The 27,095-nt window shown below is 43.3% G+C and overlaps 2 protein-coding genes and 1 long non-coding RNA gene across 10 annotated transcripts in view; 1 reads left to right on the forward strand and 2 right to left on the reverse strand.

Moving 5' to 3' along the window:
* LOC125394043 (la-related protein 1B-like) overlaps positions 1-9,300 on the reverse strand; it is a 33,543-nt gene extending 24,243 nt beyond the window's left edge. The window contains exon 1 of the mRNA XM_085682412.2: positions 9,105-9,300. The gene's annotated coding sequence lies outside the window, so the exon portion shown is untranslated. The remainder of the gene's footprint in view (positions 1-9,104) is intronic.
* Positions 9,301-9,607: 307 nt separating this feature from the next.
* LOC125394080 (uncharacterized) lies at positions 9,608-23,039 on the forward strand. Of its 3 annotated transcripts, XR_015735768.1 has the most exons (4): positions 9,610-19,136; positions 19,699-19,830; positions 21,282-21,425; positions 22,760-23,039. It is a non-coding gene; the product is annotated as an uncharacterized LOC125394080 (long non-coding RNA). The 3 variants fall into 3 exon arrangements; XR_007230084.3 differs by having other exon boundaries at positions 9,608-19,136; positions 21,282-23,039; XR_015735769.1 differs by having other exon boundaries at positions 9,610-16,084; positions 21,282-23,039.
* A 784-nt stretch (positions 23,040-23,823) lies between these two features.
* The window catches only part of Abhd18 (abhydrolase domain containing 18), a 51,892-nt gene continuing 48,620 nt past the window's right edge, over positions 23,824-27,095 (reverse strand). For all 6 annotated transcript variants that reach the window (XM_087899515.1, XM_087899513.1, XM_048424503.3 and 3 more), the window contains one exon: positions 23,824-26,793. In XM_087899515.1, coding sequence (XP_087755641.1) covers positions 26,742-26,793 — 52 coding nt within the window. In that variant the 3' untranslated portion in view covers positions 23,824-26,741. The remainder of the gene's footprint in view (positions 26,794-27,095) is intronic.

The raw sequence follows: 27,095 nt of genomic DNA on the forward strand, positions 1-27,095 counted from the left end.
AATTTTTAAAAAACACTTCTAAAGCTGGGTGGTGGTGGTGCACACCTCTAATCCCAATACTAGAGAGGAAAGCAGAGACAGAATCACTTCAAGTTAAGGTTAAGAGCACTGGCTGCTCTTAAAGAGGTCCTGAGTTCAATTCCCAGCATTCACATGGTGGCTCACAACTATCTATAATGAGATCCGGTGGCATCTTCTGGACTGCAGGCAGAGCATTATATACATAATAAATCTAAAAAGGAAGGAAGGAAGGAAGGAAAAAGATAAAACACCTAACCCTAACCAAGCAGGACAGTCAGATCCAGCCACAAAAAGGAAAGTAACAGGTTTCTGTAGAACTTTGTGGGCTGGGGCTGCAGTTCAATGGCAGGTAGAGAGCTTACTCAACACGCACAAGGTCAGTGCCCCAAACAAGCAAAACAGACCATTGCATCATCTCTCTTTATCTTGAAAAAAAAAAAACCCCACAATGGCTGATCATAAAAACTGTCTTTAAATTAAGGCTTTTAAAGCAACAGCTGTTTTTATATTCACTCACTCACTTATTATCTGTCTATCTACTTATCTATCATCTATCTACCTACCTATCATCTATCTGTCTATTTAGGGAGTCTTCTTATGAAGCAGGGTCTGGATTACAGCCCTGGCTATCATGAACTGGTTATGCAGACCAGTTAACCTCAAACTTGAAGTGATTCTGTCTCTGCTTTCCTCCCTAGTATTGGGATTAGAGGTGTGAGTCACCACAACTGTCATACCAGCCTGGGACTGAGAGTCTACCAATAGTATGAGCTACAATAAGACTCTCCTCATTCATAGGCACAGGGCTTTAAACCCAGCACTCAGGAGGCAGAGAGGCAGGCACATTTGAAAAGGCTAACTTGATCTACACTGAGAGTTTCAGCATACCCAGGACTAGAGACCCAGTTACAAATAAATTAATGAATATATATATATATATATATATATACACACACCTTTTAAAAGATTATTTCTCAAAGAAAGGTAACACAGCATGGTGAAATGTGCAAATGTGCCTGTAATATTCTACAAGTATATGGAATAGATATGTGCATGTATATGTGCATACATACATGTACATATAGATAAAACATAACAAAGAACATGCAGTGCTAGCACACATAACCTCAACAGTAACCAGTGTCTCTTTACGTAGACTTAAGACCTGCTTAAAAATAAGGAAATTATGCCTGGTACAGAAACTTAGCCAACAACCCAAGGTTGGAAAGTCACCGATCTTGGAGAACCTACAACCAGCACTTTACTAAACCAGCATAATTCCTAACCACATTCTAAATATGTCCTTATATCCAACTGTAGTTCTCCCTACTCATCAAGAAAACTTGAAACTTCTCTTTAAGAAAACCACAATCAATCAATCAAAATGCAGAGTTGTGGAGCCTAGTCCCACTGGATAGAACTACAATACAACTCACTCACCTATGACTCAGGGAACATTCCAGAAGGAGGGCAGAAGACAGAAAGAACTAGAGATCAGGGAGTAGGTATGCTGTAGGAATGCCAGAAGCTTCACCCATAAATTCTTACCAATATAAAAACCTAAACACTACCTGAATGAAGACAACACCTTTGATAGACATGCCACAGTAGACAGGGGAATTACCATAAAGCCTGAGTCCTACACAGAAAGTCACAAGTTACAAAGGAACGCTGCAAGAGGGAGAAACAGAGAAAAACACAATTGGTTAAACAATTGGTCAGCCCTGAATACACACACACACACACACACACACACACACACACACACACACACACGTATGTATGTATATGTCATTACAAACAGAGCAGGTTGTTTATATATAGGAATATGAATATATATAGGAATAAAAATGAAAGGGGTCATAAATTTGAAAAAGAGTAAGAAGAGGTATATAGGAAGATTTGGAGGAAGGAAAGTAAAGGAAGAAATGATATAACATTATAATTTAAAAAAATATTTTCCAAAAAAACAGTCCATGCAATTAAAAAAAATACAGGCGTGTCGGACAAAACAAAAGGCAGTGTGGGTGATCAAGAAGAAAGAAACCTAAATCTACAGCAAAAATATTATTTGGGGGCTGGAAAGGTGGCTATTGTAGAAGGCTCAGGTCCCAGCACTCACATGGTAGTTCACACTGTTTGGAATTCCAGTTACAGGGGATTCAATGCCATCTTCTGACCTTGGAAGACACTATCTTTGTGCACAAAGATGGCACAAGTCATACATTCAGAGAAAAACCCAACACAAAATTAAAATAAACAAATCTTTAAAGAAATATATCCAACAACTCAGGCTGGCGGTGCAAGCCTATATTTCTAATACTGGGAAGGTTGGGGGGAAAAAAAAAACCAAGGCCAGTCTGAGCTATACAGCAAGACTCATCTGAAAAAAAAAAAAATAGAAAATTCCCAAACTAAAAAACAATAAAGACTTAATTCTCTCCTATGCTAACAAAGAAAATATATAGTCAGTGGAAAGCAATGTATCAAACAGGCAATAACTGTGGTATAACATTCATTTCTACATTTACCCTAAGGTATAAACAAATACAAAAATATAAAATATTGCTTTGTCCAGATAAGGGAAGAAAACAAGCAAGGCACAATAGTCAGCCCTAAATTAGCTATGTGAGTTCTATCTAAGGATTACTCCAGAATAATAATGTGCATCTAGATTATAAAAGATTAGCTAAATTGGACGGCGGTGGTGCTCGCCTTTAGTCCCAGCACTTGGGGAAGCAGAGGCAGGCAAATCTCTGTGAGTTCGAGGCCAGCCTGGTCTACAAAGCGAGTTCTAGGACAGACAGAGAGATGCACAGAGAAATACTGTCTCGAAAAACCAAAATAAATAAATAAATATCGATTAAAAGATTTTATAAAATAAAATAAAAGATTAGTCAGACAGCTGGGCATCACTATGGGGATGAGGTGGCATAGACCTTGAATCACAATACTTAGGAAATAGAGGCAGGAAGATCAGAAATTCAAGGTCAGTTTGAAGAACACAAAGCCCAGTCTCAAAAAAAAAGATCAAATTAAATTTAAATATCAGCCAGTACTTTAAATGAAAACTGATGGATGGATGAAATTTTATGTTCCAAGCGCACCTATAGAATACATTTTTTTTTCCCTCTTTTTGTTTTTTGAGACAGGGTTTTTCTGTAGCTTTGGAGCTGTCCTGAAACTAGCTCTTACAGACCAGGCTGGCCTTGAACTCATAAACATCTGCCTGATTCAGCTTCCCAAGTGCTGGGATTAAAGGCATGTGTCACCATCACCAGCTAGAATACACTTTTTGAAAGTAATTGCTAGGTTTTTTTTTTTTTAAAAAAAATCAGTAATCTGATTAATCAGTAACATGAATTTTTCTAAAACTTTAAAAACATCAAAAGATCAAGAGTTATGGGTCTTCTCTGTGGTGTGTGATGAAATGCACAGGCTCTGCTATGTGAGTGCATCAAGCAGTCTACCAACTGAGCCCCAATAATTTTACTTTTATAAGGATATAAAAAACTATGTGTAAATAAATAATATATATATATGAAATTTGCTTAAGATGAATTTCACGAAGGCACTACAGACAGCAAACTTACTTGCAGTTCCCTACTCCCCCCCCAAAAAAGAAAAGAGGGTTGATAAATAGTAACAAAGTCAAGCATGTTAGTACAAGCCTAGGGAGGCAAAGGCATGTCCATCTGAGGTCAGCCTAGTCTACATAGAAAATTCCATGCAAGCCAGGGCTATATAGGGAGATCCTTTTTCAAAACATATGGTCAAAGAATAAATATAAAAAAAATTGACAAAAATCAGTATTTTTATATTTTGAGTTTTTGTGATATTACACTACAAGACTGAATTTTACTATACAAATACAGCTACAAGCAAGTGATTAACAAGTCATAGACTGTTACTTAATGAAGGGGCTGTTAAATTACACAAGTTTAGTATAGTTCGAGATCTTAGATCATAAGTCTCCATACTGAATTCAAGACATTCTAAGGTGGGCCTGGCTTTGGCTGAATTGTTTTATCTGGTTTTCCAGAAGCACCAGAGACATCCTAAAAGTGGAGGAGTGTCTCGAAACATGGGACCATCAAGAATCTGGCTTACTTTTGTCCAGAGAAGGTTAGGCTGCCCACATGGCTAGCTAAATAGGTAAAGGAGCTTGCTGCCAAACCTAACCTGAGCTTGATCCCTAAAACACACATGATCTAAGGAGAAAAACAACTCCAAAGCTCTTCTCTGAGCTTCACATAAACCATTGTGGCATGCACATACACACATGTACACACACACACACTAAATAAATTTAATAAGTTCATGATCATATCCTAAAGACTCCAAATGCTTTCTATAATGTATCTAACTCTGATAATAGTTTATGGCAAAAGTTTGTGGATGTTAATTTCTTCACTACATAAGACTGACAGTTTGTCTGGGATTGATACGCTTTTCTCTTTCAAGAGTATCCTATTTGGGGGCAGTGGTGGCACGTTCTTTAATCCCAGCACTCGGGAGGCAGAGGTAGGTGGATCACTATGAGTTCGAAGTCAGCCTGGTCTACAGAGCAAGTTCCAGGATAGGCTCCAAAGCTACACAAGGAAACCCTATTTCGAAAAACAAAAAACAAAGAGTATTCTATCGATAGACTTAATATAGCTTAATCTACATCCTTTAAATCCTAAATGAACTCTGGATATATTTGATTTTTTTATCATTGCCATTATTCTCTTTCTGATATAGGGCCTTACCTTTTTTCACTTTAATTATGTGTTTATCCGTGTGTATGTGCAAGTGTAGGTGCCCAAGGAGTAAGAAGAGGGTGTTGAGATTCTCTAGAACAGGAGGTATCTGCGGCTACACAATGTGGGTTCTGGGAACCAAACTCAGATCCTCTGAAAAAAGCATTATATGCTCTTAACCTCTAAGCCACCTATCTCTCCAGCTCTGCCTCATTATACTTCTCTGACTGGTCGCAAACTCCTAGGTGAAGCTGATCCTGTAGTCTCAGCCTCTGAGTAGCTGGAGCGATAGGTATGTGCAACTACACATCTCATTCTATTTTTTTTTTTAAATATTTCTTACTTTTATTTTTGTGTCACCCATGTGCAGACACACTCAGGGATTAGAAGGCAACAGATGCTCTATAACTGGGGTGAGCGCTCTTGACGTAGGTACTAGAAGCCAAAGAATGCTTTGAAAGAACAGTAAGCACTGAGCAATCTGCCCCAAGCCCTATATCATTCTAGTCATTTTTCTTAGGAAAATGAGAAGCCACAGCACTAAGCTTGTATGTAGAAATAACTCTACTGGCAGTGGTGGCACACGCCTTTAATCCCAGCACTCGGGAGGCAGAGGCAGGCAGATCTCTGTGAGTTTGAGGCCAGCCTGGTCTACAAAGTGAGTTCCAGGACAGGCACCAAAGTTAGAGAAACCCTATCTGGAAAAAAAATTCAAGAATTACCTGGGCTGGAGAGATGGCTCAGTGATTAAGAGCACTGGCTGCTCTTCCAGAGGTCCTGAATTCAATTCCCAGCAACCACATGGTGGCTCACAACCATCTGTAATAAGATCTAGCGCCCACTTCTGGTGTGCGGGCACAGACGGGCACACATGGAGGCAGAATATTGTATACTTAATAAATAAATTAATTAATTAAGAAAAAAAGAAATCACTCTAGTGTTAAGAACTGGCTTCGACAGAAACTCAGAGGAGTGTGGAGTCTGAGGATTCGTGGACACAGGATCTCGCCTTTCGGTCTGAAGTTTTGGTATAAGTAAAAGGTCTCTCCAGTGGCTGACTACTCTGCTTTTCTGATCTTAAGCTTTAACCCCTATATTTGTCTCTGGGTTTTTATTATTTGTGCCACACATAGGTTATTTCTCTATTGCCCTGTATCCCTTTACCAGCCTTAAAATAAAAGTAACCTAGAAGTGGGGGGAAAAAAACTGGCTCCTATAGACCTGGTGGCACACACCTTTAATCCTAGCACTCAGCAGATAGAGTTTGAAGTCAGCCTGGTCTACAAAGTGAATTCCAGGAAAGCCAGGGCTGTGACAGAGATACCCTGTATTGAAAAACAATCAATCAATCAAACAAACAAACAAACAAATTAGCTCCTTAATGACCATCATCCCAGCTACTGGGAAGACAGATGAGGTTTGAATAACTCAGAAACAAAACCAAAAAAAACAAATAGAAGATATGAACCCACCCATGTCATTAATTTACAAGACCAAAAATCTTGCCAAAAGCCAACTATCCATTTAGTAACAACTAAACTATTACCCATTGCTTTCAGCAGTACAATGACAATCTCTTATTTAGGTTACCTATTACTGAAGGAACAGCTTAGAGTCAGGGTTGCTACCCTGACATAGATCTGAAAAAAAAGCATTGCTAATATTGCAGAATGACCAAGAATTAAGAGTTGTCAATTAAAAAAAATTGATACAACTGAAACTCCTTTTGATTTTGTCTTTGGTTTTTGAGACCAGGTCTCCATACATACATGGCTGTCCTGTCTGTAACTCACTGGTTAGATCAGGCTCGCCTTGAACTCAGGTATCAGCTTGTCACTCCCTCAAGAGTACTGGGCTTGGGGGCTGGAGAGATGGCTCAGTGGTTAAGGTTCAATTCCCAGTACCCATGTGGCAGCTCACAACTGTCTATAATTTCAGTTCCAGGGGACCAGACACCCATGGCAAAACATAAATGCACATAAAATGAATAAATTTTTTTTTAGAAGAGTGCTGGACTTAATAGAGTGAGCCACCAGGTCACTCTTTTGATTTTCTGAGATCCTGGTCGTGAGGGTAATTCAGGCTGGCCTCAAACTCATACTCTTTCTGCTGGAATTACAGGTATGGGCCATATTCCCAATTAAGGGCTACTCTATTCTTAATGTAAGAAAGAAGAAATATTCAAGGCACAACTGTGAAATATTTTCCCAATTATATTTGCAAATTAAAATTTCTGAGTGGGTGCAACAACAAAAAAAGCACATACATACAGCTTGATGATAAAGTACAGGGCCCTGGGCTCCTTCCCAAAATAGGAGGGGAAAAATAGTTGATATGGGAGTCCTCTCTGTGTGCTGTGATAACGTTAATAAATAAACTGCTTTGGACCTATAGCAAGGCAGAACTTAGGTAGGCAGGGAAATCTAGACTGCTGGAAGAATAAAGGTCAGAGACAGAGAGAAGACATGGAGCTGCCATCGGAGACAGAAGCTGGAACTTCACCAGGTAAGCCACAGCCACGTGGAGATATACAGATTAATAGTAATGGGTTAAATTAATATATATGAGTTAACCAATAAGAAGTTAGAGCTAATGGGCCAAGCAGTGATTTAAATATAGTTTCTTTGTGATTATTTTGTGGCTAAGCGGCGAACAAACTGGCAGCCTCCTTCCAACAGAATGCCAAGTCTCACTTTAAAATAAACTGTGTTTATTTTATTTATTTATTTATTTATTTATTTATTTATTTATTTATTTATTTATTTATTTTTTCGAGACAAGGTTTCCCTATAGTTATCAAGCCTGTCCTGGAACACCAAGCTGGCCTCAAACGAACTCACAGAGATCTACCTGTCTCTGCTGGGATTAAAGGCGTGCGCCACCACTGCCCCGCTAAACTGTGTTTATAAAAACTGGTTTCAGCTGGGTGGTGGTGGCTCAGAGGCAGGCGGCTCTCTGAGAGTTCAAGGCCAGCCTGATTTACAAAGCCAGGGCAGTTTCAGGGAGAAACCCTGTCTAAATAAACAAACAAAACAACAACAAAGACACAAAAGGTAAAACAAACAAAAAACTGGCTTCATATTTGTCAGTTCAATAAAAAGTCTAGCCATGGAGAGGTAACTGTCAATAAAGCAATCAACAAGGGCTTTCTTTTCTTACTAAATGTTAGAGAGAATTGGCATAGTATGTTTTCTTCACTTAGCAATGGTAGTAAACAGCTCTTTTCAGCTAGGCAGGAATTATGCCAATACTAACGGGATGCAAAATTTAGTGCTTTTTTTTTTCTTAAAGTGTCAAAATTTAGTAAAAATTAATGAGAGCCAAATGCCTATAAGCGGAAGGAGGACCAAGGGCTCCAGACCAGCCTGGGCTACACACACAGGTCGTGTTTCAAAAGCAAACAAAATAACAAACAAAATTAATGAGAATTTCCGTGCAAAAGTTAAGAAACTAAGTTGATTCAACATTTATCTCCCCCTACAGGAGAGATTCAACTATGACATTTGTACAGGATCCCTTCACCGCGTTTGACCCCCACAATCCCGTACACGTACTCAAACTTCGGCTGTTCCACTGACTCTCCACAGAACAGAGAAAACTTGCCAACAAAACAGCCTCAATTTCTGTAGAAAAAGCCCAGTTATTTTAGTACAGTTTAATTTTTAAAAACAAATGGGGAGTTTCAGACATCCCCCCCCCCCTTTTTTACTTTAGGTCTTGAAAGACTTTAGTAAATTGCTCAGTCTGGCTTCGAACGCCTAATCTTTCACATCTATGGGGTAACAGGCGTGCGCCACCAAGTACAGGCCAGCCTTAATCTTATTTTCCAAACTGCAGCTGCTGCAACCCAAATAAAGCCCCAAGGGCCATATTGCATTGGTCAGCATACGAACGCGATGGCACAACCCAATCACTACCGCGCAGGCTACCAGGAGAGCAGCCGTGCAGACTCCGAATCAACTGCCCTATGGCAGGCATTCTGAAACTCGACCGAAAATCGCCTTCGTGCCAGCTGCGCTCAGAGCCACCTCTACCTAGCAGCCAGTTCCTTCCCGAGCGAGCCCCAACTCACACACAGATCCGCTTATTCTGACTCGCTTTACACTCTGGCAAGTTCCCGGAAACTTTCCCACAGTCTTCACCGCGTCCAGGTCGCCGACACGTGAAGGCACAAGCCGAGCCGGGCCGCGCTGCCCCGTCACCCACGCCGTGCCCCGAGCCGTCAAGGAGAACCTGAGGTCCCACCTCTTCCTGTCGCTCCCGCTCCCAGATGTCCATTTATGTAAATCGGCACGTTGAATGACACCTAGGAACCCAACACCTCCCGCGGACCGCACTCACCGGCCTCCGGGGCGTCCTGAGCAGGCGGCGGCGCGCCGGTGCCCACGGGGGACAGGTGCTGCGGCAGCTTCTTGGTCCACGGGTTCCCCTTTGGCGGCGGCGGCGGCAGCTTGTCCTCGGAGCCGGCGGCCGCAGAGTCCTCTCGGGCGTCCTCGGGAGGGTCCCGCGGAGCTGGCGGCGGAGGCGGCGGCGGTGGAGCTTCCCCGCCGAAGGGACCCCCCGGACGCGCGCGCCTTGTGTGCCAGGTGCAGCGCCAGCGGCCTCACGGGCACGGCCGCTTGCGGCACGCTGTGTCCCAGCACGAGCGCCGGCGACGGCTCTCCCCGCGCCCCCGCGCTGGTGGCGGCCGCGGCCCGCTCCTCCCTCGCCTCCTTGCCCTCCCGCTCGCCGGGCGCCGGCTGCTCCGCCCGCCGGCTCGCCGCTGCCAACAGCGCGTCCCGGTCGCCGGCCACGGCGGGCGGGTCCTCCCGGGGGGCAGCGGCGGGCACCGGGGCGCGAGCGGACATGGCCGGCCCCTGGCCCCAGCCTCCTGCCCAGCCGGGGGCCGCCCGGGTCCAGGGAGCCCGGCCGCCCCTCTCTCCACACGGGGGCACCGACCCGCTTCGGTCCTGGGACGCGGAACCCGCCCGCCGAGGCGTGCAGCGCTCGGCGTGCCGCTCCTCCCCGCCCGCCGAGCGGAGCGCTAACCGCCCGCCGCCCGGCCTCGTCGCAGCGCACGGCCGGAGCTCGCCACACGCGCCGGGCGCGCCCGAGCCGCGAGCCCTCGGCGGGCGCGGGCGGCAATGCGGGGCTCCGGCCAGGCTGAGGGCTCTCTAGGCGAGCCGCGGAGACGCGCGCGGACTGAGCCGGTAACTGCCCCAGGGGGCGGGGCGTGCGGAGGGCGAGGCAGCTGGGGGCGGGGCGCGGAGGGCGAGGCGGGCCAGTGGGCGTGGCAATTTGTGGCCGAGCGGGTCAGTGGGCGTGGCGTGAGGAGGGCGAGGCCACTGAGGGCGGAGCGTGCAGAGGGCGGGGCCGCCAGGAGGAGCGGCGTTCGGTAGGCGGAGGTGCCAAAGGATCCCCGGCGAGACCCGGAGGGCGAGGCACGGTGAGGGGCGGGGCCGGTGGAGGGCGTGTGGAGGGGCGGGACAACCTGGAGAGTGACGTGGCTACACACCGGCTCCCCGAGTCGCCTAGCTGTGTGCGGCCGCGGCCTGACGGGTCTTTCCCGAGTGAGGGGGGCGTGGTTTGACGTGGGCTCCGCCCCAGCGGAGGCCGATGGAGAACCTGCTACTCTTCTGGGCGGGCGCCTTCAGGTTTCTGCCTCTGTGACCCGGGGACGAGGACCTTCCCCGGGGACCGGGAGGACCAGGCGGTCCATTTCCGCTAAGGTGAAGCGCTGCAGGCCTTGCACGGGAGCAGCGCCTCGGGACCCGGGGAAATTCTAGTGAGCCTTCTCATCTGAGTTCCGGTGAGGACCCAGCCCAGAAATTCCAAGGAGTGCACTTGTCCGTCCTGATTCCACCGCGCAGACACCGAAATGCCTGAGTGGTCATGCGTAAAATGAATACTTAACATTTTGCCCCTTTTTCCATTTTTTACTTTTTTCGTGGATTTTGATGTTTTCAGACTGGGTCTCCCGTAGCCAAGTTGATTTTGAACTCAAAGCTGGCCTGGAACTTTCTCTTTCGCTTGGTTTTTTGTTTGTTTGTTTGTTGTTGTTTGTTTTGTTTTTGAGACATTGCCCCCCACTCAAGTCCAGGCTGTCCTGGAAGCCATCAGCTAGACCATTCTGGTTCTGAACTCAACGGAATGCGCCTACCTCAGCCCTTTAAATGCTGGGATGACTCCAGGCCTGAGTACCACACATCAGCTAACCTTGAAATATTTTTTTAATACTTTCTTCTTTTAGGTTTTCCTGGCTCTGCGTTCCTAGGGCTGGTATTAAAGACATAAGGACCGCACCCGGCAGGCTTTGGACACTCATACTCTCTCCATTTCGAAGATTTATTCTTTTTTTAGAACCACCTGCCTCTGCCTCACAAATGCTTGGACATTTGTGAGGCAACATGAATTATTCTATTTTTAATTATATGCGTGTGTGCGCGCACACGTGTGTGCACAAGTGTGCGGGTGCCCTGAGTCACCAGAGGTGTTGGATCTTCCTTAAGCTAGAGATACAGGCTGCTGTGAACTGCCCAACACGGTACTGGGAAGCCAAGCAGCAAGTGTTCTTAATCTTCAAGACGCCTCTCCGTCCCCTAGCCTTGAACAACTGACCGTGACTCTACCTCCCAAGTACTGAGATTAGGGGAGGTGGGGAGGTGAGCCATCACTTCCGGTTTATTATCCAGTCCTTCATTTATGGAAATAGTACTTGATCACGACTTAACTATATTCCCAATTTTTCTTCCCTACTATGGATATTAAAATAGTACAGATTTTCTTTGTTTTCTTTTTTTTATTTTTCAAGACAAGATTTCTCTATGTAACAGCCCTAATTATCCTGGAACTAACTTGTAGATCAGGCAGGCCTCAGACTCACAGAGCTCTGTCTGCCTCTGCCTCCTGAATGCTGGGATTAAAGGCCTGCGCCACCACGGCCCGAGAATAGTACAGATTTTGGTAAACCTATAAGCCCTTTCCGCTTAGCATTGAAGTTTGATTTAAAGTGATATTGGCTGTACATACTGTACTTTTTGATTTAATAAAATTATATTTTGGTGCAAGGTCATCATTAAGAGCACGTTCCTACTGGTGAAAGGTTTTTCTGCCGCCAACCACATTAAATACTCGCCATTTCACACATTACATCAGCCGTAAACAGTAAGGCTTTTCTTTTTTTCTCCACAGAAATCTCCAGTTTACCTGACCCTAAGCAACCTCCTGAAACTGGCTGCTATTCAGTGTGGACTGTACTCCATTTCTATTGCCCAATACCAACTGCAAGAGCTCTATTCCTGGTGATACTTTGAATTTTAACATCCAACTAGCTAGCTGTTCTTGTTATAATAAATTTTTGTTTGTTTGTTTTTGTTTTTTCGAGACAGGGTTTCTCTGATTCTTTGGTGCCTGCCCTGGAACTCGCTCTGTAGTCCAGGCTGTTCTCGAACTCACAGAGATACGCTTGTCTTTGCCTCCTGAGTGCTAGGATTAAAGGCATGCACCAGCACCGCCCAGCCAATTTTTTTTTTTTTTAAATTAGGAAATGCGACCGGGCGGTGGTGGCGGTGGTGCACACCATTAATCCCAGCACTTGGGAGGTAGAGGCAGGCGTGTCTCTGTAAATTCAAAGCCAGCCTGGTCTACAAGAGCTAGTTCCAGGACAGGCCCCAAGGCTACAGAGAAACCCTGTCACAAAACAAAACAAAACAAACAAACAAAAAAAAACGAAGAGAAAATACTTAACTCTTGTACAGAATTGTACCAACAAATGCCAGCCAATATGATTCCGAATGCAGTCTATTCATTTTTGCCATCAGCTTATTTAAATACACACTAAGTCAATGGAGGAAATGGAAATGTGATGGTGTCTCTCCAAAGTTCCATTTACTTGTGCTGCTGTGGATATTTGTCATCTATGCATTGTGTGTGTGTGTGTGTGTGTGTGTGTGCTCGCACACGCGCACATACACAGCAACAACTACCTATTTATTTGTTTGTTTATTTATAGGTATAAAGGTAAGTTCTCTCACTGACTTAATCTCATGTAGGCTAGGCAATCTGTCCAGTGAGTCTGTACTTCCCCAGTGCCGCCACCATGCTTGTCTTCCCCTGCCCATGGGTTCTGGGCATCAGACTCAAATCCTCACAAGTACTTTACTGACTAAGTTCTTGCCCTAGCTCTGTGTTATCTGTAGGAGTCACAGACTTTTCAGGTCAAGATAAAAGATGATCAAGAAACAATATCTCAAGGAAACAGTGCGTGCTTTGCAGGGAGAGAACTGGAGGGCAGTTGTGGTCGTGGGGACTCTAGAATGCAGAGACAGGATTTAAAAGACTTATTGTAATACATTGCTATTGCTTGTGACACCAGCTGTCTATTTGTTTGTTTATTTTTGAGACAGGGTTTCCTCTGTGTAGCTTTGGCTGTCCTGGAACTTGCTCCGTAGGCCAGGCTGGCCTTGAACTCACAGAGATCCACCTGCCTCTGCTTACCGAGTGCTGGGGTTAAAGGCATGCGCCATCACTTCCCAGCTTTCTAGCCTTTTTTCTTATTTGTATCTTTTTTTTTTTAATGATTTTTTGAGACAGAATTTTTCTGTGTAACAGCCCTAGCTGTCCTGGGACTAGCTTTGTAGACCAGGCTGGCCTCGAACTCTCAGAGATCTGCTTGCCTCTGCCTCCCAAGTGTTGGTATTAAAGGTGTGTGCCACCACTGCCCGGCTCATGTTTTGTTTTTGAAGAGCAAGTAAGCAAGGTTTTATTAAGAAGCAGAGTCATAGTTACCTGAGAAGGGTCTGAATAATGGGTTGTTCTGTGTTTGATTGGTTTGGTTCATACTTTTTTCTTTATTTTGTTTTGTTGCAACTGAGTCTCATTAGATAACTCAGCCTGGCCTGGAACTTGCTGGCCTAGGCTGACTTCAAATGTCCGATCTATTTGTTCAGTCTTCCAAGTGCTGCCTGGAGTTGCAATCTGGTGCCACCACCCTTGGCAATCCCCAGTTCCCCTTCTCCTGCCTTCCACAGAACTCTAACCTCCCTAGGCAGTAGCAGTGTGCAGTTCATGGCCCCCCAGTCCTAGAGGTGGGTCACTGAAGGCTGTCCCCAGAGCTTTATCTCTCCAAGGTCCTCTGTAGTGCTTTTTAGCATAGAGATAACAGCCACTGGCCCTCAGGGTGCTCTGCTAGCCCCTGTTGATTTTTTTCAAAGATTGTCTAGACCTCTATAAATGGTCTTTTAAACAACTTCAAAAAATAAATAGAAAAAACGACTTCAAATTATAAATTTTAAGTATTCGTATTAGTGATATCTGTTAGTGGTACCACCTAGCTGACCCAATTTGCCACTGCTACCTTCCATTTTGTTCCTTGATTTTTTCCTTTCTAACTGGTATATAGTTTACAGGTGCTTTCTCCATTTGCTAGCTCAAAATCACAGAGGAGCCAGGCAAGGTAAGGTGCACTTGTAATCTCAGCTATTCAAGAGGCGTGGGAAGATCACTTAAACCCAGAACTTTGAGGCCGACAAGAGCAAACAGGGAGATCTACGTCCTAAACAGTGCTCGGGTGAAAACCAGGTAGGCTGTGCTAGGTAAACACTTAACCGTTGGATTATTACTTCAGCCCAATAGTTCTAGTTAAAGTAATAAGTCACTAGCCAGTCTATGAATTATTTGTCTTTGAGTAGGGATTAGTTGTCCTAGCCTAGAGGAACAAGTTATTTGGTTCAAAACTCTGCAATCAAGGCAAATGGAAAGAGAGCTCTCCTAGGAGTGTGTGAGGAGAAGCATCCAGCAGCCAACTTCCCTTCTTTGAAACAGTCTTAAGTAGCCCAGACTGGCGCTGAATTCTTTATATACTTGGGGGTTCCCCAGTGCTGGGATTACAGGCCTGTGTTACCACACTCAGCTAAAAGCCTTAGTGAATGGCAGCCACCTTCTACTCCTTCAAAATTGGAATCCACACTTGCACATCCCTTCCCCTTCCCTTCCATAGTTAGTTCATGCATCGATAAGAAGGTGCCAGCAGTGTTCGAGGCTCTCACTAAATCTTACTGGATTTGGGGTTATTGGATCCCTTTGCTGCGACCTCCAGTGCCCTAGCCTCCTATATGATGCTACCACCCTCCTATAATGATGCCACAGCCTGTTAGCTGACCCCTCTGCCTCCACTAAGACCCATTGCATGGTTATTGTGAGAATTACATGAGAAAAATGTAAAATATTAGGCAGGCATGTAAATTACTCGAGATTACTTCCCCCAACCCCCTTAATGTAATGGAAAATTAGAATCTAGAGAACATAAGGTTGTCTCTTGAGAATGGTCCTTCGGGCCTTGAGAAGTTATGAAACATAAAATCACTTCTATACAACCTCGATGACTGGATGGATTGTTCAAATAAGCCTTTGGAAGAGAAGTCCTGTTTTTCTTGTTTGGGGTTTGCTAACAAAGGCTCAGATGTTTGAACAGGCTCCCTTCACCACGGCCCCCACTGCTTCAAGACATTTGCTCCCAGGAGAACATTAAGGACCTCTGCTATTACCAGGGTAAGTTCAACAAAAGCCCAAAGTTCATGGACTCTTCAACGACTGTGTAAGACAGAGTGTGTGTTGAAGACCTACAAATCCAAGGAGAAAATGAAATGGAACCCAAGGATTTCATTAAAATCCCACAAAATAGTCACCTTAAAGGCAGATGGGTTTTTAAGGAAGAAGTGCTGAATCCTAGCCTCAAGCTGCAGGTCTGTAGGCCTTTTGCCTTGTCTATGTTAATAGGTTCCAGGGAGTTTCCTGTTTTCTCTAACCTTCTAGTAAGGTCAATGCTGATAGATATCTGTTAGGCTTTGTATTCTTCTTGCTTAATAATCTTGTGTGTTTGGGGGGGGGGGCAGTGATGCCAGAAGCACCTCTGCAACAGGCCACTGGGCTATCCAGGGAGTGCCTGTCCTATCTGGGCTATAGGATACTCACAAAACAAGACAAAGGTTAAAGAGTTGGTTTAACAGTTAGGAGCACTTGTTTCTTTTTGTTTGTTTTGTTTTGGTTTTTGGTTTTTCGAGACATGGTTCTCTGTAGCTTTGGAGCCTGTCCTGGAACTAGCTCTTGTAGACCAGGCTGGCCTCGAACTCACAGAGATCCTCCTGCCTCTGCCTCTGCCTCTGCCTCTGCCTCTGCCTCTGCCTCTGCCTCTCTCTCTGCCCCTCTGCCCCTCTGCCCCTCTGCCTCTGCCTCTGCAGTACTGAGTGGTGTGTGCCACCACCGCCCGACCCTAGAAGCAGTTGCTGATCTCACAGAGGACCCAGCAACGTGAGACCGACACAGAAAAAAATACACCTTCCAGGGTAAGAGTTGTGCTTGCAGTTAAGATTAAGTTCCTGTTTGTCCTATGTTTGGCTGACCCATCTATACCGGATGTGCTTCATCACCCGTGCGCAGGAGACACATCAGCAAAAAATGAGTCAGAATGGACACTTGGAGGTAGGTGAGACATAGGAAAGCAGGAAATACATCAGGATATATGTTTGCTTCTTTCTGATTGGACCTGATGGGAAATATGGTGGCCTTTTTAAGCCTTTGGAAGCTGTGACTCTTAGCCATTTTCTGGAAACTCAGGTCTCCGGACCTGGCAGAGAGAGTTCATCAACCTGGCCAGTATTTAATTAAAGTTTGTCTCAAATTCGGCTTTGAACTGTGGTATGGTCTTATTCTCAACTGATGGGATTAATGGCAACCATACAATGGTTCACAAATAACTGATTTCAGTTCCAGGGAATCTGACACCCTCTTCTGATCTCCATGGGCAGCAGGCACATATGTAGGCATATACACATATGCACAAAATACCCGTACACATAAAATAAAAATCAATGAATCTTAAAAAAAGTAAAACACCTTTCAAAAATACCACTTTAAAAATAAATTGTATATCACGAACATAAGAAGTGTTGTGCTTGCTGTGGGGTGGTAGTGCACACCTTTAATCCCAGCACTTGGGAGGCAGAGGCAGGTGGATCTCTGTGAGTTCAAGGTCAACCTGGTCTACAGAGTGAGTTCCAGGACAGCCAGACCTACACAGAAACTTCTTTTGTCTCAAAGAAACAAAAACAAAACAAAAAGCAATCACAGTTGCTGGGCAGTGGTGGCACATGCCTTTGATCCCAGCACTCGGGAGGCAGAGGCAGGCAGATCTCTGTGAGTTTGAGGCCAGCCTGGTCTACAAGAGCTAGTTCCAGGACAGGCTCCAAAGCCATAGAGAAACCCTGTCTCAAACAAATCAAACCAAACCAAAACAAGAACAACCACAGTCTAGTCTTACTATTTTCTAAAGCTAGCCTTAAACTTGAAGTCTCCCTTTTTCTACTTGAAAGTACAAGGCACATGCTCCTATGCCCAGTTTAGGTAGCTTTCTGGAGGGCAGCTTCATTGAAATAGAAATTTATCATCCCCAAAAGCTTAAATTTAGCATTCTAAAAAGCTTAAGTGACTTGACAAAGAACTTCCAATCTGTAAGCACAGCTAGGACTGATGACTATCTATTTGCCTTTCTTTCCATACTATTTAGTGTCCATCTTTTGTCAGGTTTTTTGAGGCAGGGTTTTGATGTGGGATTTCCCTCTGTATGCTGTGATTACCATTGATGAATAGAGGAACTGCTTTGGGCCTATAGCAGAGCGATAGGGGAACAGAGCTAGGTGGAGAAAACTAAACTAAATGCTGGGAGAGAGAAAGCAGAGTCAGAGAGAAGCCATATAGCCACTAGAGATGGACAGACGCCAGAACTTTCCCCAGTAAGTCATAGCCATGTGGCAATACACAGATGAATAGAAATGGTTTATATTAATATGTAAGAGTTAGCCAATAAGAAGCTAGAGCTAATGGGCCAAGCAGTGATTTAAACAATATAGTTTCTGTCTGATTGTTTCAGGGCAAAGTGGCTGGGAACTAACTAGCGGCCTCCTACTACAGGGTTTTACGTAACCCTAGATGTCCTTGAGCTCCCTATCCTTCCACCTCCACATCCCAAGTCTTTTCTCCTTTAGAAATAATCTCTAGGGCTGGAAAGAAGACTTGACTACTAAGAGTGAATATTGCTCTTGCAGAAGACCAGACCTTGGTTCCCAGCACCCATATCAGGTGCCTCACAACTACCTAACTCTCTGTTCTGGCCACTGGTATCTTTACTCACGAGACACACACATAAAAATAAACCTTTAGCCAGGTGGTGATGGTGCACCTTTAATCCCAGCACTCGGGAGGCAGAGGTAGGTGGATCTCTGTGAGTTTGAGGCCAGCCTGGACTGCAAGAGATAGTTCCAGGACAGCTAGGGCTGTTATACAGAGGAACCCTATCTCAAAAAAACAGGGGGAAAAAAGCTTCAAAACTAATACCTTACGAGGCTTAGAGATAGCTCCACAATAGAGAGCATTTGTTGCTTTTGCAGAGGACCTGGGTTTGCTTTCCAGCACCCACATGGTGGTTTACATCTGCCCTATAGCTCTAATTCCAAAGGATCTAGTGTTCTCTTCTGACCTCTGCAGGCTCCAGACACAAATATGGTGCATAAACATGCAGGTAAAATACCCATACACATGAAAAAAAATTTTTTTAAACACACAGTAATACAAATATGATACTATTTAATTTTTAAAAAGATAATTAGTAAGTGCAAAAAAGCAGAACTTTTTCTCTTTCCCAGTTCTGAAGGAACAATTATGTTCTAAATTTATTTTTATGTGTATGGGAATTTTGCCTACATATATGTATGTGTTCATGTATGTATGTGCACCCTGTATGGCTTGGTGCCCACAGAGAGCATCAGATTTCCTGGAACTGTAATTTTATGAATGAATGGTTGTGAGCTATGATGTGGGTGCTGGGAATTGAACCTGGGTCCTGTATATGAACAAGTGCTCTTGGCTTCTGATTTCTCTCTCCAGTCTAAGAGAACAGATACTACTGCTTTCAGACAGGTTCTCCTTGTATGTCTCAGGCTCTCCTCAAACTGGGGAGCCTCCTGTCTCATCTGTTAGTGTGGAAATTATCTTCAGGTTCTATCACAATCATCCACTATTTTTGACTCTCTGATGGCCGAATCTAGTTTACTCTTAATTTGCCTATAGCGAAGGGGTATATATGTGAGTGAAATCTAGAGTTGAATCCACTTTTACACTTTTAAATTTTATTTATCACTGTGGGTATGTGTGAGAGAGATGTGCTTGTGGGAATATGTGCCACAGCATTCCCGTGGAGGTCCAAGGTCAGCCTGAGGAATCAGCTCTCTCCTTCGCCCTTTCTGTGAGTTCCAGGGCTTGCACAGCAAGCGTGATTACCTGCTGGTCCGTGCTGATGGCCCTTTGATGTTTGTTTTTGACACTTCCATCAAGCATTAGGAGGTTGGTCATGGGGATTCTAGGGTCCATTCTAGTGGTCTATGTGTTGTTTTTGTTGCTATGTTTCTGAAGTATAACCTGAAGTCAGGTTATGATGTCGACAGTATTGTTCTTTCTGCCTCTGATTACTTTGGCTACTATGGGTGTTTTCTTTCAGTCCATATGGATTTTATGACTTTTTTCTAATTCTGTGAAGTATCATTGGAATTTTGGTAGGAATTTCATTGACTGTGGCACATAGATGCACCTTACTGACTTCATCAGGTTTATTCCCGGGATTCATTTTATTTATTTATTTACGTATTTATTATGTATACAACATTCCTTCCATGTATGCTTGCATGCCTGAAGAGGGCACCAGTTCTCATTATAGATGGCCGTGAGCTACCATGTGGTTGCTGGGAATTGAACTCAGGACCTCTGGAAGAGCAGTCGGTGCTCTTAAACTCTGAGCCATCTCTCCAGCCCCGGGATTCATTTTTTAATGATATGAGTAAAATATATTTTCTTCTGGATTCATTCTCAGAAAGTTTTATTTAATATTTATGTGTGTGTTTGCATGCAGAGGTGAAAGGAGGATGTCTCAAGTATTGCATTCTGTATTATTCCTTTGAGAGTCTCACTGAACCCAGCGGAAGGCTGGTGCGGTCAAGCTTCAGTGCACTGTCCCTTCCCTACACAGTGCTTGGCGTTGCAGGTAACTGTAATGATCTGTCCTGTCCCTTTCAAACTCTGCCTTCCCTTCCATAACTCACTAAAGAAATATCCAACCTCGCTCTGCATGATGTGTCTGTCCCTCACCTGCCTTGGCTGCGGCCCCTTGTGGGACTGGCTGCCCTGCCAAGGTCTCACCCACCACATGGTTCCCTGCCTTCGACCCGCTGGCCCTCATGGCCCACAGGCCACTCAGGGGTTTCTTGCCTGGGACTGGCTGCCTCTGTGGTCCGCTGTGGTCTCATTGCCTGCTGGCTAAGTCCCAAGTCCTGGTCTCTAGCCTCCATCTTTGAAGTCCCTGTCCCTAAACCCGCCAAGCCTTGACCCCTCCCCGGAGGAGGGTCAAGACAGCCCGCCAAAATCTTGACCACGCCCCCAAGTCTATTTAAACTGCTTCCCCACTCCTCCCAGATTTCTTGTGGTCTTCCCCCTTCCCATTGGTAGCGCAGGAATCCCATTAAACCTAGATATTTTATATTTGGCTTGTTATGACTTGGCTTAATTGGGGTTTTTGCGTCGGCAGAGAGCTCGCATTAGGAAAATTGCTAACACTGGCCACTGCTGCCACTCAGGGAACAGCACATTTTACTATTTTACTTTTACCATTACAGCATTTGCACAGCCACACCCAGTCTCTTTGTTTGTTTTGGAGCCTGTCCTGGAACTAGACCAGGCTGACCTCGAACTCACAGAGATTGGCCTGCCTCTGCCTCCCAAGTGCTGGGATTAAAGGCGTGCGCCATGGCCACCACCACTGCCTGGTCCCACGCCCACTTTTTAATATGGATATTGGCATAGAAACTTGGATCCCTGTACTTGCACAGAAAGCACTCAAACACACTGCCATCTTTCCAGACCCGCCATGTAATTTTCACATGTAATGAAATTTGCTATCATTAGAAAGATCTGCCATAGCTGGGAGGTGGTGGCACACACCTTTAGTCCTAGCACTTGGGAGGCAGGATCTCTGTGAGTTCGAGGCCAACCAGGTCTACAGACCTAGCTCCAGGACAGGCTCCAAAACCACAGAGAAACCCTGTCTCGAAAAACCAAAACAAAAAAAAAAAAAAAAAAAAGAAAAGAAAAGAAAAGAAAAAGATCTGCCATAACCCTGTGACCTAGTATTTTCTAAATGATGAAAATGATGAAAAGTGTTACAAAGCCATAGATAGGAAAATGAAGGAAAGGCCTCTTTTTCTCCCTTTCTCCTTCTTCTTCTCCTCCTCCTGTTCTTTGGTTTTTCGAGACAGGGTTTCTCTGTGTATCTCTGGCTGTCTTGAAACTCACTCTGTAGACTAAGCTGGCCTTGAACTCAGAGATTTGCCTGGCTCTGCCTCTGGAAAACTGGGATTAAAGGCACATCCACCTAGCGGCTTTACTTTTCTTATGTAAATATTTTCATCTTTATGATACTCATTCGTTATTGTTTTGCAGTGGACGGAGCCTAACCAATGCTAGAACTCTACCACCAATCTACAACTCCAGTCCACCTGTTTATTGCATGGCCCTTGAAGGGGACTAGTTGTCTTAATGGACAGCTGCTTCCATCCCAAGGAGATGACACATCATACTGTAAAGGTGACAGAACAAGTCAGCGCTGCATGGGCTACCTGGCTTGGGCATCTACATTATGGCCCTGGTCAAGCCTGTGCACCCTACAGGGATAAACTAAAAATGGCTCTTCCCCTGTCTCCACCCCCCGTGGAGATATTGAACCCAGGTCTTGAGCATGCTAGGAAAGCACTATAAAGGCAAAAAGAGTATTTTGTGAGACATGAAAATCATATGAAATTCAAATTTCAGTTCCTAAAGTTTGAACACAGCACATCGCTGGAACCCAGTCATGTCGACTCATTTCCGCAGGTCCTTTGGCTGCTTTTCACTACTCAATTAGTGTAGTCACAACAGAAACCAGACGTGGTACTGTCATTGCTTTGTTACTGCAACATGGCGAATAAGGAGAGTAATGTGGTGGAATTTTATAAAAACCTGCTGAAAGGCCCAACTAAAAGCACTTGCTCCAGACACTCAGGAGGGAGAGGCAGGAGATTTCCTTTCTTTTTCTTAAGATTTATTTATTTGTTATGTATACAGTATTCTGTCTGTGTGTATGCCTACAGTGAAGGAGAGGGCACCAGATCTCATTACAGATGGTTGTGAGCCACCATGTGGTTGCTGGGAATTGAACTCAGGACCATCTAGAAGAGCAGCCAGTGCTCTTGATCTCTGAGCCATCTCTCCAGCCCCCCAGGTAGGAGATTTCTGTGAGTAAAAGCCAATCTGTTATACATAGTTAGCTCCAGGCCAGCCAGGGCTATATAGTAAAATTAAGTCAATCTACGCAGATACTCTCAGAGCCAAGATGTCCTGGTGAAAGAGCCTTGACACATGAACATTTGCAAAAGGTTTCGATGATATGGAGCAAAAGTTTGAAACAAATGTGAATTATCTCCTTCCAAAAAATAATTCCAGCTGGGCGGTGGTGGAGCACATCTTTAATTCCAGCACTCGGAGAGCAGAGACAGGAGGATCTCTGAGTTCTAGGCCAGCCTGGTCTACAAGAGCTAGTTCCAGGACAGGCTCCAAAGCAACAGAGAAACCCTGTCTTGAAAAACATAATAATTCTACTCTCAGTTCAGCACGGTACACATACCTTTAATTCCAATGCTCAGGAAGCTGAGGCAAGCAGATGTCTGAGTTCAAGGCCAGCCTGATCTACATAGTGAGTTTCAGGCCAGACAGGGTTACATAGTGAAACCTTGTCTCAAAATAATCTGAGACAAAATAATAATAATAACATACATATAAAATATTTATTGTATATTTAAAAATAATATATTATATAATGTATATTTATTATTATCATTATTTATTTATTCATTATTTTGTTGTTGTTTGTTTTTTTGAGACAGGGTTTTTCTCTGTAACAGCCCTGGCTGTCCTGGAACTTATCTGGAACTTGCTTCATAGACCAGGCTGGTCTCGAACTCACATAGATGCATCTGCCCTCTGCCTCCCAAGTGTTGGGATTAAAGGTGTATGTCACCACCGCCTTTGTTTTTCTTTTTGTGACTGGGTTTCTCCCTGTAGTCCTGGCTGTCATGTAACTTGTTCTGTAGACCAGGCTGGTCTCCAACTCAGAAATCCACCTGCTTCATCCTCCTGAATGCTAGAATTAAAGGCATACACTACCACCGTCTGGCTCAAAAATTTTATTAAACTTATTTGTGTGTGTATGTGTGCATATGCTTGCAGGTACAGGTACATACCAACACTACAGGTATGAAGTCAACCCAGCTGGCTTTGCACTTTCTTTCCTCCTGCCCTTGTGCTGGGATTACAGATATGAGCAACCACATCCGACTTCCAAACCATTCTATGGCAGCCTTTGTCCAGGACCTCATTCCTCCCAGCTCAAGGGGATTCTATAGTTAAATGACACCTTACTGCCTGTCTCTGCCGCCTGATGCTGGGATAAAGGTGTGCGCCACCTGGCATATGTTTACTTTTTTTTTTTTTTTTTTTTTTTTGGTTTTTCAAGACAGGGTTTCTCTGTAGCTTTGGAGCCTCTCCTGGAACTTGCTCTTGTAGACCAGGTTGGCCTCGAACTCACAGAGATCCGCCTGCCTCTGCCTCCCGAGTGCTGGGATTAAAGGCGTGTGCCACCACCGCCGGACCCTTTTTTTTTTTTTAATGTTTACTATTTTCAACATAATCACATCCAAGTTAAATGACGCCGAGACAAACATGGTATGCCAGAGTACTTGTTCTCCTGGGATCAAATGGAGTAAAACCTGGCTCTGAAGAGACACTAGGATACTGATACTGTGTTAGAGCTTCCTTTACTTATTCCCGCCTTACCACATGAGTATAATATAGAGGCAAACACAATTAGCTCAGGTTTGGACACACGAATCAAATGATAAATGCTTCTGGTAGTTGGAATGATACTTCTTGAAAAAGAAAACAAAGCAAATAACTTCTAAAATAGATTTTTATTATGAAATATAAATTTGGAAATATCTTAAAAATTTAGTTATAATGTTAATATATATTAGAGAAAGCACCACATTAAAAATACATTGATAAAATCTAATTACAACATTGGCAAATCATGAAGTCTAACTATAGAACTACATCAGGGGTCTTTAGAGCTGAGTGGAAAATACAGAGTAGTAGTTACTTACATATAAGAAGTCTGCTAGCAGAATCGGGAACACACACCTATTATGTACACCGAGTGAAACTGGGTCAAACTGGCCTGTGAAAACTGTTCCCTGAAATTCTGGTCTGACTGAATCTATACTGCTTATAGACCTGATCCAAGTGTCAGGAAAATGGCAGGCAGGACTTCCTTGAAAATACATTAATTTCTCAAAGAATATATATAACTGGTATGTGTATGCATGTTTGTACCTAAGCTATTATTTTGCAGAGTGGGTTTAAAGAAAGGTGAAAAAAAGGTATTTTTCCCTCTGAATCAATCAGCTTAGGCAGTTTTGTGAATGAAGGATGAAAATGAATTTATTGAGACAGATAGTCCTGAGTGGTCTGGGAACACACTATGTACACCATACTGACCTGGAACTTGTGACTGATCCTCTGTCTCCCAAGTGCTGGAATTACAGGCATGTCCTGCCAGTGACACACAGTTCTTCCGTTTTTCTTTTTTTCCTCTTTTGAGATAAGGTTTCTCTGTGTATCTCTGACTGTCCTGGAACTGCTTGGCTGACCAGGCTTGCCTTGAATTCTGCCTCCCAGAGCTGGGATTAAGGGTGTATGCCACCATGCCTGATTCTGCACCCAGTTCTTAAAAAATAAAAATTCTAAAATAGTCTAAGAATTAATTAAATTTTCATTATTTTACTAGTAGAAAAACTACATACCACAGAATGTTTTTAATAAATGCATATGTGAAGAAAAATGTTTTTTTTTGCTGAAACTATGTTCAGAATCCAAAGAAATTCTCTCACTATATGCATGATAGAATGATGTAATACATTTAATCTCTTATTTTATTTATTTATTTTTTAAAAGACAGACAGGTTTTCTCTGTGTAGCCCTGGTGGAATTCACTCAGTAGACCAGGCTGGTCTCCAACTGAGAGCCTCCAGAGTACTGGGATTAAAGGTGTACACAGGTCAGGTTTTATTTAAAGGATCATTTTGTTCTTGAAGTCAAAAGTAAAAGTTGTAGTCTGAATATACAAAATTGCTGTCGCTCTAATAGCTTAACTGTAATGTTATGTGAAAGTCCAAGTGTCCAAGAAGCAACTACTTTGCCATCAATGACTTTACAGTAAAAATGTTTAAACAGTTGTTGGGAACTTTAGAAACAGACATTAGAATGGCACAACATCTTTAAAAAGCTGCCAAAGGCATGTTAACATCCACCTATCCATAGGCTTCATGTTAACATCCACCTATCCATAGGCTTCACAGCTACAGAGAAACCCTGTCTTGAAAAAAAGAAAAAAAAATCCACATATCTCCATTAAACTTAAATTTAAGAGCAATACATATTTTAAACAAACACATTTTAATATTACCTTTTAAACATTCTTGCTCAGAGAAGTTTATTAACAGCACCATATATCTATCCATATAGCTCCCATTTAAAAAGTTAGCAGTGTATAAAGCCTCAAGTTTTTCTTTACAATGGTTCAATTTCATATGTAGCTATTAAATTCTGAAATTAAAAAGTCAAAGCTGTTAACGCAGTGTTTAAGCAACAGAAGAACCAGATGTGTAAGAAATGCCTGGAAGAATCCAGTATCTAGTGAACCCAGTATCTAGTGAAAAGTTCATCTAGCGCATCCATTTTCAAGATAAAACTCTCTTAAATACAGAGAGCATGTCTGACCCCCCACCCCAGACACATACAGGTTTCTGTCTGTTTGGCAGCACTGGGGACTGGCTTCAGAGTCTTCACAGGCTGGGCAAATACAGCCCAGCCCTGGCACTTTTCGGACCTAATGTTTGATAACAATTTAAAGTCTTCTCTAGTCTAACTAATCTTATTTGCATATTTCAGCATTCAGGTTAATTAGTAAAACACTACAAAGCAGTAAGGTTTTGTTTTATACTGTCGTGTTATTATTTTTGAGACAGTCTTATCATGTAGTTTTGGCAGGCCTGCAACTTGCCATATAGACCAGACTGGCCTTGAACTCAATAGAGATCTGCTGGGCCTCTGTCTCCTACCTGCTGGGATTAAAGGCATGAGCTACCATGCCAGACATATTTTTTTGAGACAGGGTCTCGTGTAGCTCAGGCTGGCCTCAACTTTGCTCTGTAAAGAACAATGATGGGACTCTTGAGCCTCTTGCCTTCACTTCTCAAGTGCTCGGATTGCAGTTTGTACTACCACAGAGGCACAGCTCAGCAGTCAGGATATTTTTCATAATTCATAGGTAACAATGATTTACATATCTTAGGTATTTCTATGGCAGTAAATTACCTAAAGTTGAAAGCTAGATTATAAACCCACTACATAGACAAAAAGGAGGAACACAGGTTTTAAAATCAAGTTAATAGCAAAAAATGCCATATAACAGTATACAGTACATATGTTATATAATCTTAGTTTCAACAATTCTATTAAAAACCAATAGGGTTTCTATTTATTCAGGATCAATAAATTATTCATAATTAAAATGTTTTTATAAATATTAACAAGAGATGTCATATTGGATACATGAGATTTTTAAGAGTAACAAACACTTTAGGATTATATGATTCAAGTACTGCTTTTACATTAATGAAATCTACAGTTGGTAACTGACCCATAACACTGGCACAGAGACTATATGGCAGCAATCAGGTAAGTAGTGCTGTCTGCTTGTTTTTCACATCATTGTAGGGTGAACGCTTTTAGTAGGATCCATTGATCCGATTAGTTAGCATATTTATGAAGGAAACGTTCAAAGGCATCATAGATGGCTTGTCTAAAACGAAATGAAAAGAAATAATCAGTCATTAACAAATATGGAGGACAGATAACTATTGTATTTCTAAAATGATCTCTGGTTAAAACTATCTGATAAAATATACTTCTGGTATCCCTAGAGGACAAAGTAAGAGAACAATATAGAAGAAATCCTTCTAAATAAGATTTAAAATATTTGTTTTTCTTGTTTCGGTTTTTGTTTTTTGGAGACAGGGTTTCTCTGTAGCTTTGGAGCCTGTTCTGGAAATAACACTTGTAGAACAGGTCTGCCTTGCACTCACAGAGATACGCCTGCCTCTG

Source organism: Myodes glareolus, chromosome 20 (assembly GCF_982192425.1).
Source record: "Myodes glareolus chromosome 20, mMyoGla1.1, whole genome shotgun sequence".
NCBI classification, from domain to species: domain Eukaryota; kingdom Metazoa; phylum Chordata; class Mammalia; order Rodentia; family Cricetidae; genus Myodes; species Myodes glareolus.